This window comes from Dromiciops gliroides, chromosome 3, assembly GCF_019393635.1.
Source record: "Dromiciops gliroides isolate mDroGli1 chromosome 3, mDroGli1.pri, whole genome shotgun sequence".
Taxonomy (NCBI): domain Eukaryota; kingdom Metazoa; phylum Chordata; class Mammalia; order Microbiotheria; family Microbiotheriidae; genus Dromiciops; species Dromiciops gliroides.
The window spans coordinates 654,856,652-654,875,173 of NC_057863.1; the positions used below are offsets into that span (position 1 = coordinate 654,856,652).

At 39.8% G+C, this 18,522-nt stretch overlaps 1 protein-coding gene across 1 annotated transcript; it reads left to right on the forward strand.

Annotated features, from left to right (window-relative positions):
- Positions 1-16,780: 16,780 nt before the first annotated feature.
- LOC122750783 (olfactory receptor 2L3-like) lies at positions 16,781-17,719 on the forward strand. The gene has a single exon (XM_043997603.1). It carries the CDS (start codon positions 16,781-16,783, stop codon positions 17,717-17,719), a length of 939 nt encoding a protein of 312 aa, XP_043853538.1.
- Positions 17,720-18,522: the final 803 nt, after the last annotated feature.

Sequence of the window (18,522 nt, forward strand, 5' to 3'; positions counted from 1 at the left end):
ACTATGATTTTGTCAGAGTCTAAAATATTGGCCTTGAAACTTTTTTCTGTGGCATTTGGAAGGTGAATAGAAACTAAACCACACAAAATTTGTGGAGAGGCACTTGTGAGGAAAATTCTTGGTTCTCCCCAGGAGCCCAGAGATCTTTCTGGAATTATGGATATGAGCAAATGTGCTAAAAAGCACCCAAGATGCATTTCTGAAGGGGGCGTGCATCAGCTTAAAAAGTTCAAGAAGAGGGGCATCTAGGTGGTGCAGTGGATAAAGCACAGGCCCTGGATTCAGGAAGACCTGAGTTCAAATCCAGCCTCAGACACTTGACACTAGCTGTGTGACCCTGGGCAAGTCACTTAACCCTCAATGCCCTGCAAAAAAAAAAAAAAGTTCGAGAAGAAATGGAGCTTCCATTCTCTTATACAAACTGAACTGCACCTCTCTCTGTTTCTGTTTGTCTACTTCCCTGTTCCTCTGCCCTTTTCTCCCTCCCTCCCTCCCTCTCCTTCTCTCTCTCTCTCTCTCTCTCTCTCTCTCTCTCTCTCTCTCTCTCACCCCATTTCTTTTTCTCTGTCTGGCTGGCATCTCCCTCATTACTGATATAATTAGATCCTGCCTGCACATGCCAGATCAAGCCCATGTCCTAGCACAGAGAAGTCCCTTTTTTGCTTTCTTGTTTGTGTTTTGCTTGCTGACTCTGCCCTGGTAACTTGTGAAGAGGAGGAGGGAGCATAGTCAGTCCGAAGAAATGATATTATACAACACAGGAGTTCTGAGTTAGGTCCTGGCAGTAGCAGTATCAATAGCATTCCTGCCTCAATGTGGGGGTGGGTCAGTGGCAGTGAAGTTTGAGGGGGAAACCTCTACCCTAGTAGGAGGGGCAGAGTGAGGCCCCAACAGAAACAGAGTGACAAATGTGGCAATGTTAGCAGCTAAAAAAAACACAGAGACCCTGGAACAAGAGGTAGAAGGTGACCCAGAATGGGCAGTGACTCTGGGTCCCAGTGACAATAGCTGCCCAGTAGCAGCAGAATGGGCAGATTCATGGGTTCAAGTAAAGTGGGCATGATTAGCAGCAGTAGCAAAAGAAAACTAATTTAGCTCTTTGCTTGCTAAAATCAGAACTAATTGGCCCCTCCAAAATTTCTTCCAGTACAACACCCAGAGGAAAGACCACCAGGAGGGCCAAAGGTGGCATTGTTAAGTGATGGAATGCTGTCTGACAGCAAAGGAGAAGTGAAAGTGTTTACCCAGCCCCTGCTGAACAGATGGAGAAATCCTTCAAAAGGCTTTAATGGAGCAAAGATTCAGTACCCCCCCTCTTATCTCCATGGATCTACCGGGAACTAAGAGAGGAGAAAATCTTGGCTGGTGAGCCAGAGAACACCGAGTGGTTGGTGGCATAAGGCATCTCTCCAAGACATGATGAGGACTGTTGATGATCCAATAAGCCTTATTTTCTTCACTCAGGGATGCTCCTGCTCATTTTGACCCATTTACTTTTTTTGCGGGGTGAGGCAATTGGGGTTAAATGACTTGTCCAGGGTCACACAGCTAGTAAATGTCAAGTGTCTGAGGCCGGATTTGAACTCAGGAACTCCTGAATCCAGGGCTGGTGCTCTATCCACTGTGCCACCTAGCTGCCCTTCATTTACTTTTTTTTACTTAAAAAAAATTTTATCATAAAAGTATTTTATTATTTTCCAGTTGCATGTAAAGATAGTTTTCAACATTTGTTTTCATGAGATTTTTAGTTCCAATTTTTTCTCCCTCCCTCCTATCCCTCCCACCTCCCCAAGACAGAAAGCAATCTGATATAGGTTTTATATATATACAATCACATTAAACATGTTTCTGCATTAGTCATACTGTGAAAGAAGAATCAGAACACAAGGGAAAAATGAAAAAAAAAAAACATCCCCAAAGTGAAAACAGTAGACCCATTTACTTTTGGAGACCCATTTTATGAATTGCAAATATTTGGCACCACTTGGATATGCTCGTTTAAATCTCAGATTTGGTCAGTCCAGAGCACGGTGCAAGAGTTAGGATTTCTGCTCTTCATTTTCCCATATCTAGTCACTTCATGTGGCTGTTAAATTTGTTTTGTTTTGCTTTGGTTTTTTTTTTAATTTTGTCTTCATTTTTCCTTTCTTCTTTTAGTATAGTATACGTCAGGTTTCTTACAGCCTTGAGGTCAGTGTTGACCAGTATCAACAATAAAGTCATTTAAATGGTGGAAGGTAGAAGACAGTATTGTGTGGTGGGAACAACATCTTAACCTTCATCCCCTAAGCTAGTTTTTCCTGAAAAACAACTGAAACCATTGTTAGGATATAATTGGTTCAAGGAACTAATCAATGGCTTGCATGCTTAATACTTTTGTGTCTGCAACATGACTAATATGAAAACAGGTTTTACATGGTTGTACATATATAACATAGCGAATTTCTTATTGTCTTAGGGAGGGTGGAGAAGAAGAAAATTTGGAACTTAGAATTTTATTACAAATGAAGGATTTTTAAAATTTTATAAAAGTATTTTATTATTTTCCAATTACATTTAAGTATAGTTTTCAACATTTGTTTTCATAGGATTTTTAGTTCCAAATTTTACTCCCACCCTCCCTTGCCACCCCCCCTCCCCAAGATGGAAAGCAATCTGATACAGGTTATATATGTACAATCACATTAAACATATTTCTGCATTAGTCATAGTGTGAAAGAAGAATCAGAACACAAGGGAAAAACCTTTAAAAAGAAGGAAAAAAAAAAACAGCCCAAAAGTAGAAACAGTATCGCTCAATCTGCATTCAGAATCCACCGTTCTTTTTTCTGGCTGTGGAGAACATTTTCAATCATGAGTTCTTTGAAATTGTTTTGGGTCATTGCACTGCTAAGAAGAGCCAAGTCTATCACAGTTGATCATCACACAATGTTGCTGATACCATGTACAATGTTCTCCTGGTTCTACTCCTCTCCCTCAGCATCGGTCATGAAAGTCCTTCCAGGTTTCTCTGAAATCAGCCTGCTCATCATTTCTTACATGAGAATAGTATTCCATTACATTCACATACCACAAGTTGTTTAGCCATTCCCCAATTGATGAGCATTCCCTTGATTTCCAGTTCTTTGCCACTACAAAGAGAGCTGCTATAAATATTTTTATATATGTGGGTCCTTTTCCCTCTTCTATGATCTTTTTGGGATACAGACCTAGTAGTGGTATTACTGGGTCAAAGGGTATGAACAGTCCCATAGCCCTTTGGGCATAGTTCCAAATTGCTCTCCTGAATGGTTGGATTAGTTCACAGCTCCACCAACAAAACATTAGTGTTCCAATTTTTCCACAGCTTCTCCAACATTTATTATTTTCCTTTTTTGTCATATTAGCCAATCTGATGGGTGTGAGGTGGTACCTCAGAGTTGTTTTAATTTGCATTTCTCTAATCAATAGTGATTTAGAGCTTTTTTTTCATATGGCAATAGATAGCTTTAATTTCTTCATCTGAAAACTGCCTGTTCATATCCTTTGACCATTTCTCAATTGGGGAATGACTTGGATTCTTATAAATTTGATTTAGTTCCCTATATATTTTAGAAACGAGGCCTTTATCAGAAACACTGACTGTAAAAATTGTTTCCCAGCTTTCTGCCTCCATTCTAATTTTGAATTCATTGCTTCTATTTGTACAAAACCTTTTTAATTTAATGTAATCAAAGCCATCCATCTTGCATTTCATAATATTCTCTATCTCTTGTTTGGACATAAATTGTTTTCCTTTCCATATATCTGAGAGGTAAACTACTCCTTCCTTTCCTAAATTTACCTATGGTATCACCCTTTATATCTAAATCACATACTCATTTTGACCTTATTTTAGTATAAGGTGTAAGATGTTGGTCTATGCCTAGTTTCTGCCATACTATCTTCCAGTTTTCCCAACAGTTTTTGTCAAAAACTGAGTCCCTATCCCAGAAGCTGGAGTCTTTGGGTTTATCAAACAGTAGATTACTATAGTCATTTACAACTGTATCTCCTGTGCCTAACCTATTCCAGTGATCCTCCACTCTATTTCTTAGCCAGTATCAAATAGTTTTGATGACTGCCACTTTATAGTACAGCTTCAGATTTGGTACAGCTAGCCCACCTTCCTGTGCTTTTTTCCCCATTAGGTCCCTTGGTATTATTGTTCTTCCAAATAAATTTTGTTATTATTTTTTCTAACTCTATACAATAATTTTTAGGTAGTCTGGTTGGTATGGCACTGAATAAGTAAATTAATTTAGGCAGAATTCTCATTTTTATTATATTAGCTTGGCCTATCCATGACCAATTGATATTTTTCCAATTTTTTTAAATGTAAAACTTAAATCAGTTTTATTTTGAGAATTTTACATTTCCCTTTGAGATTTTTTAAAATTTTATTTTTTTTAATAAAACAAGCATTTCCATAACATAGTACAATAAAAAGGTGATTGCACATGAAACTACAAATCTACTATGTACAACTTGCTATTCCTTTCATACATACAACAAAATTATCATGTATATTTCTTTTTTTCCCCCTCGCCATTACTGCTCACCCTATAGACAGCTACCATTAGACTAAATAGGTGTATGTGTGTGTGTGTGTGTGTATAAAATTATTCTATACATTCTTGTATTTATCAGTTGTTTCTCTGGATACAGTATTTCTTATTATGCCCCCAAAAGTGATTCATTTGCCCGCAAAGCGATTCATAAAAAAATATTGCTAGGGGCAGCTAGGTGGCGCAGAGGATAGAGCACCAGCCCCGGATTCAGGAGGACCTGGACACTTGACTCTTACTAGCTGTGTGACCCTGGGCAAGTCACTTAACCCCAACTGCCTCACTAAAAACAAAAAAAACAATATTGCTGTTATTGTAATCGCACTGTAATTGTTTTGTTTTGTAATACTTTGGATCTCAGTTAATGCATTTAAATATGTGATTCTGAGCAGGGGTCCACAGTCTTCCTCAGATTAACAGTCAAAGTGGGGGCAGCTAGGTGATGCAGTGCAAAAAGCACCAGCCCTGGATTCAGGAGGACCTGAGTTCAAATCTGAACTCAGACACTTGACACTAGCTGTGTGACCTTGGGCAAGTCACTCAACCCTTGTTGCACTGCAAAACAAAACAAAAGAGTCAAACAAAACAGACACACAAAAAGGAAAAGTCCCTTTGCTCAAGAGCAGAGTAATATCTCTCTGTTATGAGCTTAGCTTCACTTCAATGCCAAATATTAAGGGCCCAGAACCCTTGGTAAATGGCGGGGCGAGAGCATCAGATTCCACAGCTGGCCCACCTACAGGAGTTGTTACCCATAGTCCTGCAGATCATTGCTCCTTTTTCAAAATTACCATGGAGGGGGAGGCTAGGTGGCACAGTGGATAAAGCACCAGCCCTGGATTCAGGAGTTCCTGAGTTCAAATCCGGCCTCAGACACTTGACACTTACTAGCTGTGTGACCTTGGGCAAGTCACTTAACCCCCCACTGCCCCGCAAAAAAAAAAAAATTACCATGGAGGTATTTTCAGCTTCAGAATTCCAACTTTCCAAGTATTCAGAAGAACATGAAACTTTGCTGCCTGGAAGGTATTATGCCTGTAATTTAGAATCTGTAACTTTAAGATGAAGGAGTGAAGGAGATAATTTCTCCGAGTGTGTCCTGTATGACATTCTATCATTAATCTATTTGTCAGTGATGCCACATCAGAGTAGTCCCTCTTGGCCTCTCATTGGTAGATGTACATGCCAGCAGTGATCTCAAGAGAGAAGGCCTTGTTTCTGTGGGTCCAGAGCCAGGCTACTCTCAAATAACAAAGCCCAGATTAATTGTCTGGGGTAAAGCAAGGGAATGTCCCCAAGGACTTTTACAGCAGGGATTGTCTCTCCAGAAAGAGGAACCACAAGAACAGAGGAGCATGTAAGAGATTGCATAGTATTTCAGGTCTCTCTTTCATCACATCCATTAGATGTGGGGAAATCATCAGGACTGAGAAATGGCATCATAAGGGTGTGATGAGCACTATCAAATGTAGAGGTGAGAGGACATCAAAATTACACAGTGTATGTAGATAAGGGACCATTGTATGTGTGACTGGGCAAGTCCTTTCCTATTGAGGACCGGAAGGTGGATGATACTCTGCTAAATAGTTGATAAATAATAATTGCACCTCATATTTTATAGCATTTTTCAATACATAGAAGATTTCTCTCTACAATCTCATGCTACCCATTTTATAGATGAGGGAATGGAAGTATAAGGAAATTAAGTGGACAAGACTCTAGTAAGCAGAAAATATGGGTCTAAAGCCCAGGTGCTAACTATTTTATTATTTCAATTCTAGCCTCTGCATTTCATGAGGGATTTAGATAAGAAAAAAAGGAATAAACTCCGATGTGTGGATGTGAGACACTATGGAATTGCAAAAAAATCTGTGGCATTTCTTGTTGAAGCAGCATTTCCTTTACCAGGCATAGGATATCCATGATTGTCCTTAAATACAAGGAGGAAATCCTTCCTTTCCTCTGGAAGCCCCTTCCTGGCCAGGAGTCCAGGATTGCTTGAGAGAGACACTTGGTGGTCATATATAATGCACACATGGGACAATGTGGGAAGATGATGCTGTAGGCAGTTCCATATGTAGCACCAGGAATTGAAGTAGTCAAGGAAAGTTGGGGTGCCAGTTATGCCCCAGATTAGATGATGGAGAGAGATTCAAGTGAGTATATTTCCCTGCCTGAGCCTGCTCTCCCAGAAATGTAGAGGAATTGAAGGAATGGATATAGGAAAAAGGAGAGGGGAAATAGTCACTGTATATTTTTTTGTTTTTTGCAGGGCAATGAGAGTTAAGTGACTTGCCCAGGGTCACACAGCTAGTTAAGTGTCAAGTGTCCGAGGCTGGATTTGAACTCAGGTCCTCCTGAATCCAAGACCAGTGCTTTATCCACTGTGCCACCTAGCTGCCCCAATAACCATTGTATATTAGGGGATCATATCTTAAGGTGCTCTTCAAGTGGGGCCCAGGCAATGTTAGCCCCCTTCTGAGATGTCCTGCCTCTAGCACTGATTCCAGGCACTCCCTTTATCTAATCAGACTTCCAGACCCTTATCTATAACATAAGAAAAATTGTATTATCTTTGAGATCCTTCCCAGCTCTACAACTGAAAGAGAAATATGATCCTTAAGCTCAGTAGAACAGCTGTTGAGTCCCTCCAATGCTGGGGAATAATTATGGTCACTCAAGGTAAGGAAAACATGAGGATTAAATTGACTAAGTCAATACCGTAACTCTGATTTACACAGTACAAAGGGTGAGCCCAAGATGAGGAGCATCAAAAAGGGATCTCTCCAGGGGCAGCTAGGTGGCACAGTGGATAAAGCATTGGCCCTGGATTCAGGAGGACCTGAGTTCAAATCTGGCCTAAGACACTTGAAACTTACTAGCTGTGTGACCTTGGGCAAGTCACTTAACCCTCATTGCCCTACCAAAAAAAAGGGGGGGGATCTCTCCCCTGGAAGCTGTTGAGTAGGTTGTGGGGTCTGAGTCTGCCTTGTGGGGGCTGGGAGAGGAAGAAGGGAGAAGGGCTGTGGTTCATAGGAGGTTTTCCTGAATTGCTTGTGGAATTTAGTCAAACAACTGGATTGACTGGTAGTCTTAGCAAATCATTTCTCCTGAGATCACATCTCATCATCATTGTAAACAGCTGGATTGGTTGGGTCAATCCAAATGGTAATTTCATGAAGAAGCTTGGCTGGATTAGGCTCATCTCTTCCTCCAACAGGAATATTCACTCAAAATGGCCTCTTTGCTATCCCCTGATAGCAGACTCTGAGTTGTTGTTTAGTCATTTCAGTCCTGTCTGACTCTTTATGACCCAATTTGGGGTTCTCTTGGCAGAAACACTGGAGTGGTTTGTCATTTCCTTCTCCAACTCATTTTACCTATGAGAAAATTGAGGCCCAAGTTCACACAGTAAGTGCCTGAGGCCAGACTTGAACTCTGGAAGATGTCTTCCTGACTCCAGAACCAGCACTCTATTAGGCACCTGGTGCCACCAGCCTACCAGAGTTGGAGTGGTCAAGTTAGTTAGGTGTTTTGCCATCACAATTATCAAGGTCTCATTTAAAGAGGAAAAATTTAGTCTAATATCAGTGGAATAAGAGTATTTAGAAAAAAAGAGCGCATGGAGCCCATCTCATTTTACAGCTCCAACACCCTGATTTTATAGCTGGGGACACAGTCTCAGTGAGGGTATGCCTTTTCAAAGTATACATAGAGGGGCAGCTAGATGGCACAGTGGATAGAGCACCGGCCCTGGATTCAGGAGTACCTGAGTTCAAATCCGGCCTCAGACACTTAACACTTACTAGCTGTGTGACCTTGGGCAAGTCACTTAACCCCAAATGCCTTACTAAAAAAAAACAACAAAAAAACAAAAACAAAGTATACATAGAGAGCCGCTAGGTGGCGCAATGGATAGAGCACTGGCCTTGGATTCAGGAGGACCTTAACACTTATTAGCTGTGTGACCCTGGGCAAGTCACTTAACCCCAACTGCCTCACCAAAAAAAAAAAAAAGTATACATAGAGAGGAAATAGCAGAGACAAGATCTGAACTCAAGTCTTTGGACACTAGATCTAAAGTAATGATACTGATAGTGATCGCTTATTTTTGTTTTTCGGGCTTGTTTTTGGTAGATGTGGAAAGATCCTCCACCAATACAGATCAGCAATTCCTTCATAATTCTGAGTCTTGGAGAGTGTTAGGGGGCACTGAGAAGGTGTCACTTGTCCATAGTCAGATGTGAGGCTTGAACCCCAGCGCTGACCCCATCCACTGCTTAATGCTCTTTTTTTTTGACAGGAACAGATTGTATTGATAGCTTTTCTTTTTACATTTCCCCGACCCACCCCCAACCCAGACTTCCCACAATCCTCCCAAAGAGCCATCCCTTACAACAAAGAATCTTAAAACTAAAGAAAGAAAAAGAATAACAAGTTTGCTAAAACTGATCCTCATAATTGTCTTGGTAGTATTGACGGAACAACATTCTATAAACATTGATTGGTTAAGGGGCAGCTAGGTGTCACAGTAGAGAGAGTGTCAGTCCTACATTTGGGAAGACTTCTCCTCCTAAGTTCAGATCCAGCCGTAGATACTTACTCTATGACCCTAGGCAAGCCGCTTACTCATGGTTGCCTCAGTTTCCTTATCTCTAAAATGAGCTGGAGAAGAAAATAGCAAACCACTCCAGTATGTTTGCCAAGACAATGTCAGATGGAGTCAAGAGGAGTCAGACAGGTCCTCCCTATCACTTTTCCCCTGGTTCTAGTGTACTTTCTGCTCCACCATGGTACTTCATCATGACCATCACAGACTTTTGGCCCTTTATCCTTCATTTTTTGCTGTAAGTTGGCTAATGTCAACAGCTTACAAGTCAACATCAGGGATTTGTTTGATGTTGCCATTTCTGGCTATTAGGATTGCTATTATTTTCATGAAATGTTGGGTTACCGCAATGAATTACTGAAACAATGCAATCTTAGGTGCACTGGGTGGGGCCATAGATTCAACCTCATACATTCTGGACTTGATCACTTTGTGAATATTTTCAGACAAATGAAGGAGACTGGCAAGTGATCCAAACTATAAGCTTTGCATATGTGTAGGTATTTGGGGTTTTCAAGAGAGGAGGAGGGAAATATCAAAAGGATCTTTATATTCTTTACCAATTGTAAAATAAATATATTGATGTCAGATACTACAAATAAAAATATTAAATAACAAAATTTGAAATAATAATATTTGATTTTAAATAGTAAATAATGAAATGTTTTAAAATAAAATAGTAAAAAACAAAATTAAAATGGTAATGTCACAGTTAAAGCACTTAGCATCATGCCTAGCACAGAGTAAGCCCTATATATAAGTACTGTTGTTATTTCGTTGTTCTGAAGTCATGTCCAACTCTTCATGATGCCATTTGGGGTTGACTTGGTTAGTTTTTATTATTGGTAGTAATAATAATAATAATAATAATAATAGTTGTTGTTGTTGTTGTTGTTACTTGGTCATTTCAGACTCTTTGTGACCCCATTTGGGGCTTTCTTGTCAAAGATACTGGAGTGACTTGCCATTTCTTTTTCCAGCTCATTTTGTAGATTAGAAATTGAGGCAACCGCAGTTAAGTGACTTGTCCAAAGTCACACAGCTAGTAAGTGTCTGAGGCCAAATTTGAACTCAGGAAGATGAGCCTTCCTGACTTCAGGTCAGGAGCTCTATCCATTGTACTACCTACCTGCCCTAATAATAATAATAATAAAAGCCATTATTTTTTAAAAAACATTTTCAGGTGCTTTATTTCATTGGTTCCTCCCCAAAGCCCCAAAAATTAAGAATGGAAACCTTTCAAGAAGAGAGGGATGTGACCCAGGCAGGGTGTGACAGAGCCAGGATGTCAGGCCAGGTCCTCTGACTTTAAGATTGCAAGTCTTTGGGGATGGCCATTGGAAACATTTTCACTGTTGGAGAATGAAAGTAGGAACCAAGTGGGCAGACTTAGCTCCCTTGTTCCAATGCTGGGGTTGCTGTTCACTGACATTCTCTTGCCCTTCATCCAAATCAGAATCACTGTAAAGAACAAATGCATTGATTCTTCAACAAATCTAACAAAATTAATCTAACTAATTAATCTAATAAAACTGCAGTAGACCCAATTCATCTCCATATTTTTTAATTTGAAAAAGTTATCTTTCTTAGTGAGTTTTCATTTACTCAGTTATTTACGTACAGAGTGACTTTGATACAAATCTTTTACATCTCTTTTAAAAGGATCTGAGGTTATAAGCATGTAAGCTTGAGGTAGACAGTGTGGCTCATCTGCCCTGAGCCCAAAGTCCTCCATTTAGGCCTGAGTAGCACAACAGAAAGCTTTTCCATAAAACAGACACACACGTCTCTAGATGCACACTGGCTCTCATGCATAACAGTAGGCTTTTCAGAGTCACAAAGATGCAGAACAAACTGAATGACTGAACAACAACGCATTCATATATACATATATATATATATATATATATATATATATACACAGACAGAGTTATAATACATGTTTGTGTTTGCATATATGTATCTGCAATGGGTTTTATTTTGCTTTCCCCCCTCTAGACCGATGATTTCCATTTTTTTTTTTTTTAGTGAGGCAATTGGGGTTAAGTGACTTGCCCAGGGTCACACAGCTAGTAAGTGTTAAGTGTCTGAGGCCGGATTTGAACTCAGGTATTCCTGACTCCAGTGCCGGTGCTCTATCCACTGTGCCAACTAGCTGCCCCCTGATTTCCATTTTTTAGGAACCTCTAGGTGATGAATTCCCTCTCCAAACATGACCTGCTCTGTAACTTATATACATATACACACTAGAGAAATGTCCAGCTGCCCAGACTTGCACAGCCAAGATGTGTCACAAGCAAGAGTGGAAGCCAGGTATTCCTGAATCTGTGGCTTCCTCTCTATCCCCAAAGTCATGGCCACCTCTCATGGCTTTTTGTGCTTCTTCAAATATTATTATAGTCGTTCATGTGAAAGGAAATGTGGGAGAAGGAAGAGGCAGACTTTGTCCTCTTCAGAATGTACTGCTAATCTGCCTTGGAAGAAAAACCAAAATACTCAAGCCTATTACAAAGACTTCAAATAATTTCCTATGGAGGACTGCCTCCAAGTATGGCAGGGATTCTAAGATGGAAGAAATCATTGTGGGGGACGGCTAGGTGGCACAGTGGATAAAGCACCGGCCCTGGATTCAGGAGTACCTGAGTTCAAATCCAACCTCAGACACTTGACACTTACTAGCTGTGTGACCCTGGGCAAGTCACTTAACCCCCATTGCCCCGCAAAAAAAAAAGAAATCATTGTGAATGAGGGTTGGCAGAGGAGTCCCCAGGGGAGAGGTGAGATGTCTGGGCCTAAAAGGATTTGAAGGGAAAGGCAGCAAGTCTTTCAGAGGAGAAAGGAGGTATGTCAGAGCTTGAAGAAATATGGGGGAAAGACAGAAGGCATGATGTCAATGGGGATGTTAAGGAACCAGCAATCATGTGGCTTTGAGTCATCTGGGCTACGCCCCTCATTTTGTAGATAAAGGCATATGAGACATGGAGGGTGAAATAATTTGGTTAGCATCCCTTACTCCCTAGGGTCAGAGGAGGACTGGATGGCCATGCTTTGTGACTTCTGAGCCATGAGCATTTCCTCTATATTTCACTGCATCTTCAATGTTCCAGTAGCTCACGAAGCTGGACTCTTTACTTATCCTCAGCACAGAGTGAAATCCTGGTCTCTGAGTTCTCATGTTGTTGTTCCTTTCACAAAGCCATGTTTCTTAGCATATTAGGCATGAGTAGCCCACCAAGTCAGAGAACTGGGATGGAGTCAGACAAAGAGGCCCCCACAACTTTGGTCTGGGTTCTTTGAAGCATTACTGCTCTGATATTTTGCAAGCTCTCCACACCCAAACACACACCTTTTTAATTGGCAAAAGATTACAGATAACTGGAAGCTACCATTACTATTCTATACCTATGTCTTCCTCTAATTACTCATTTGAGTATTTTTAAACCTCTAGGCCTGACTAAAAGGCTTCTATGGGGCAGCTTAAGTAACTACTACACCATGAAGGGAGCCTTTGAATCATCCTGACAACTTTCTGTTACCCACAATGTCATATAAGTATATATATATGTATATATACATACACATACATATATATATAAAACACATGATGTCATATGTTAAGGGCTAAAATTCTAGCTAGTCTGTCTAAAATATCTAATGAGTGGTCGCCAATAAATTATAAGCTTTAGCAAGAGTTAGGTTTTTAAGCATTTATTAAGGAGAATAAGAATTTGGTAAAGAGAGAGAGAAAGGCCTAGATTCCTATCTATTAAAGGGAGAGCACATTTCTAGCTCCCTTCTCCGCCAGCGTCCTCAGGAAAAAAAGCCCGAGACTGAGCGCCAGTCTCTTCCTTCCTCCTCCCACTAGTCTGCATCACTTCCTGATGCCTGGTCTTGCCCTCAAAGACCTCCGCTTCATGGGCAGAACTCTTCTACAGTAAGTATCCAGCAGGTGGCGTTATTCCAATCGTTACAGTCCCCCCTGTTGTTCCTCAAGAAACAAAATGTTTCCTTGACGGAACAGTAAAAACAATATGATAACTATTGCTAACTAATAATATGTGAACAACAATATAGAAAAGGAAGAGAGGAAAGTTTTGTCCAGAGGAGCGATTTTTTTTGTCCTCATGAACCGACGCTTTGACATTAGTCTTGCAAAGGGAGGGCCTCTGCAGAGAATACATGTTACAGATGGTGTATATTATAACAGAAAGAGAAAAAAAAACAACAAAAACAACAAATCAAAACTGTTCATTTAAAGTCTCTGAAAGTCTTTTCTCAGATGTCCTCTAGGTGTAGTCGTAGAATGGAAGTCTTTTCAGGGGTTGATGTGTGGATACTGGTAATCAGCCAGGAAATTTCCTACAAAATTGAGCTTAACACAACTTTAAAATAGCTTTGTCAATAATCAAATCCAACAATGAAAGTTCTCAAAAACATGTCTAAGGGAATTCAGAATCTTAGTTGTTACACATGAAACATATAATAAAACAAAAATTGAACCATTCTTTAAAATTATAATATTACTATAGTCCCCCCCTTATGGAGGGTAATTGAGAAGACAATTGCTGTGATATTAATTATTAAAAATAATTTTTTATCTTTGTTTCATCACTTTTTGCATCATCTGCCTAATTATCCTCATGCCATTATGAGAAATTTAAAAATCTAATATAATTGGTAACAGGTGTCAAGGCCAAATTCAACACTGTATTTATCATGACACCTGAGATAATTATGGGGGTTACCATAAAAGAACAGAGAAATGATGGGATATGAGCATTCCCACACTTGAGCAATATGTACTGCCCATACAGTATGCCAGGCTTAAAATAGGTGGATGGAATATATGTCCATGCCACCGAACATATGGAAGAAACTGAGTCAGACTTAATCAGATGCATGGGATTGAGAGGGTCCATGGCATCAGGCATATAGGAGGGAGCATAGAAGCCAGGTGTAGAAGTGAGATGGGTGGGATCAATACTTCCAGCCATCTGTACAATATTGTGGGGAAAAATAAAATAAAATATTAAACCAAGAGAATCCAACCTCAACATTGTCAAAAGCCGTTCCCTCGGCCATACCTTGACTTCATGCATGTCTCCCCTCATGTGACAGTTCAGTGTCTGCTCTTGCATGTATTCCTCTTGTGATTGGATGGCATCTTGGCCAACTGGCATCTGATAACTCAGAATAAAGGTAATTAGTGTCTTAAATGATAAGTCCCATAATCCAAGTCTCATATGGATTTAAAAATTGAGGATAATAAATGATTGCAAAAAATGTGAATACATCTTGACTCAGAACACAATATATAGTTATGCAACAATTTCAAATAATATCTTTTTTTTACTTGGTATACAATTACTTTTGTGAAAAATTGAAACATTTAAATACAAGTTAAAGCACAACACAATCTCAAAGAAAACTTTTTTTTTGAAAATAGAAAACTTTTACAAATGTTCCTCTCTCTTTTTTTTTTTTGAATATGCTTATCAAAAATAATACTTCTTTACACTTGCCATGGCAACCAATTTGCCAGGGAAATGCTTTAAAGAGTTTGATCAAATAATCAGTTGAGAAAAAAAAATAACAAAAACAAATAACTCAGAATATGGGAGCACAATACTCCTAGAATTAACATTGTATAATAAAATCAAAACCATCTTGCAATGTTTCAAAATTAGATAGACAAATGAATAGAAGAAAATACACATGGAACAATAAAAGACAATGAAATTCAAACTAAGGAAATCTAAATGAATATGAACTTAATATTAACAAGAGTATTATAAAATATAAACCTGATCACATGACTATAAAAAGCTTTTACAAATATTCTCCTTGTTTTAAAAACTAAGTATAAAACACAATCTCAAAAGCAGGAAAATCTCTACGAAAATAAACCCATACCATTAATTTCAAAATGTATATGTAATAGCATAGAAATCCTATGTAACCTCTGAACTGACATTAATACTCTGAATGAATTCAGAACACTTTTGATTCCGGTATCTAAAATCCCCAATACTCATATCAATACCTTGCTGCTTACTTCTACATTTCTGTACAATATATACCCTTCCATGGCAAAAGAAGCGGAGTCTTGAACTATGGTGATGATTGTCATTCTTATTCAGCTTAAGTTTTTCTTCTTTAACCCCTCTATATTGTCTGTCAGTCTTTTCACCATACAAATGCTTTATAAGATTACTAATTAAAGACAAAAGCAGGTTAGCAAAATTATGAACAAAACGAGCATATCTGGAATTTAAAGGGCTTTCTAAGGTTGTCTCAGAAGCACAGCCAGGCTGGGGAAGGGCTGAGCCTGAAGCTGCAAATGTAGTTAGAGAAAGTTGCGCATGAGCATTAGATCTCTGGACTTTCCAGGCAGGGGAAGCAATGGGCTTGGCCATAGGAGGAATAGAGGGTGGGGTCTGGAGAGGAGGGGAGGGACCAGAGCAATTTGAATCAGACTTGATTTTGAACTCAGGCCTGGATTCCTCTTCCCCCACTTTGCCTCCAGGTGCTAGGGGATTAAAAGCTTCTAGAGGGTGGGTCATTGCCTCCAGGCATGCAAAATTAAAGCAACAATTACTGTTAGAACTGGGAAAAGCTGCGGGAATCTCTTCAGCTTTCTCTGAAAAAGCATGGTTGGGAGAGGGAGAGATATTTCCTTGTGTGAGTAAGTTGCTGGCTCTTTTAACAAAAATAAAAAGAAAAATAGAAAATCCACAAAAACAAAGCATTAACATGATCTTATCTCCCATTTGTCTGGTTAAACAGACTAAAATCAAAAATAGGGTAATTAGGGAGTTTAAAAGGTCCATTTGAAAAAATTTAAAGGGAAAACACAGCCAGTACGCCAGTACGTAGCAGATAAAGGGAGAGGGTAGAGAAAATTTCTTACCCAACCAGAAGATCAGAAGAAGACTGAGGTTTAGCTTTCCTCTTCGTGGTCAGCCATCTGTTAAGGGCTAAAATTCTAGCTAGTCTGTCTAAAATATCTAATGAGTGGTCGCCAATAAATTATAAGCTTTAGCAAGAGTTAGGTTTTTAAGCATTTATTAAGGAGAATAAGAATTTGGTAAAGAGAGAGAGAAAGGCCTAGATTCCTATCTATTAAAGGGAGAGCACATTTCTAGCTCCCTTCTCCGCCAGCGTCCTCAGGAAAAAGACCGAGACTGAGCGCCAGTCTCTTCCTTCCTCCTCCCACTAGTCTGCGTCACTTCCTGATGCCTGGTCTTGCCCTCAAAGACCTCCGCTTCATGGGCAGAACTCTTCTACAGTAAGTATCCAGCAGGTGGCGTTATTCCAATCGTTACACATATTACACATACATATACACACACAAAGGCACCAATTGCAATTACTTCAAACAGAATAAGCTGGGCTTTGGAGATTAAAATGAACACATGTAAATACATACATATATGTATGTGTGCATGTATGTATTTCTGTATGGGGCAGGGAGATGTTAAAGCATTAAGGAGTACAAAAGGAGCCAAAGAGATCCAGTTTTGCTCCAAAGTGTCTTTCCGTTAACTTCTTTTATCTTTCAGAAAAATAACTTAGAAAGTTCCTTATGGAGGAATGGAATCAAACCACCAATGGTTTCTTCTTGCAGGGGTTATTTCCCCCAACAAAAACCGGCCTGCTCCTCTTCCTCCTGGTTGGCCTCATCTTCCTAATTGCCTTCTTGGGTAACTCAACCATGATTTTCCTCATTTGGATGGATCGCCATCTCCACACCCCCATGTACTTCCTACTCAGCCAGCTCTCCCTCATGGACCTAATGTACATTTGCAGTACAGTTCCCAAGATGGCCTTCAACTTTCTGTCTGGGGACAATTCCATTTCTTTGGTGGGTTGTGGTTTCCAAATTGCCTCCTTCTTAATCCTGGCAGGTTCTGAAGCGTTACTCCTGGCATCTATGGCTTATGACCGTTATGTTGCTATTTGCCGCCCCCTCCATTATCCTATTGTCATGAACAAGAGAATGTGTTTGCTGATGACTGCCGGGTCTTGGATCTCTTCATCCATCAACTCCATTCTCCATACAGCGTATGTACTCAGTATGCCCTATTGCAAATCTAGGGTCATTAACCATTTCTATTGTGATATTCCAGCCATGGTGCCTCTTGTCTGCATGGATACCTGGGCCTATGAATGCACAGTGCTCTTCAGCACCAATCTGTTTCTTTTGGCCCCTTTCCTTTGCATCACGGCTTCCTATGGTCGGGTTCTTTACGCCGTCCATCACATACGCTCATCACAAGGGAGGAAGAAAGCCTTCACCACCTGTTCTACCCACCTGACTGTGGTCACCTTCTACTATGTCCCATTTGTGCATACATATCTGAGGCCCGCATCTATGCGTACTCCAGAGGAGGACAAGAACTTGGCTGTCTTCTACACAATACTCACCCCTATGCTTAACCCTATCATCTATAGTTTGAGGAATAAGGAGGTATTGGGGGCCCTCCAGAGAGTCTTTGGGAGATCCTTGTCCCAAAAAGAGTAGCTGGGGACATAAAGTCACAGAAATATGACCAGAATCAATCTTACTAACCATGTAGGCAGACAACTTGATTTGACAGATTAGGATCACTATTGATTTACCATTACTTTCAATTAAATTTTCTTTTTCTCATTTAACATGTACTTACTTTCTCTCTCTGCCATGTTCCCTCTGGAAGCAAACAAATGTGTGAACCTTTGTTAGCAAACTGAAAAAGTCAGCCAAAATAAATCACAACATTTGCTATGTGCAAAAATGTGTGTCACATTCTGCATGATTGGTTCATCACTACTCTGTTAGAAGATGAGTAAAATTCTTTATCACCAGTATTCTCAAATCATGGTTGTTCTTTTTGATTATCAGAGTTCTTGATTGTTCCAAAGTTGCTCGTCTTGGCTGTCATTTGTTATTGTTATTTTATAAATTATTCTGCAGGGGCAGCTAAGTGGTGCAGTGGATAGAGCACTGGCCCTGGAGTCAGGAGGATCCGAGTTAAAATCCAGACTCAAACACCTGACACTAGCTGTGTGACCTTGGGCAAGTCACTTAACCCCAATTGCCTAAAAAACATTTTTAATAGAAATTATTCTGCTAGTTTTGCTTACTTTCCTCTACACTGGTTTATACAAGTCTTCCAGGTGTCTGAAACTCTCTCCTATGTTGTTACAAAACAATCATATTCTTACATTCACATGCCATCATTTGTTCTCCGTTTTATAGAAACCCAATTCGTTTCCAGTTCTTTGCCCACCAAAAAGATATGCCACAAATGATTTTTACATGTAAGTACTTTCCCTCTATTTTAA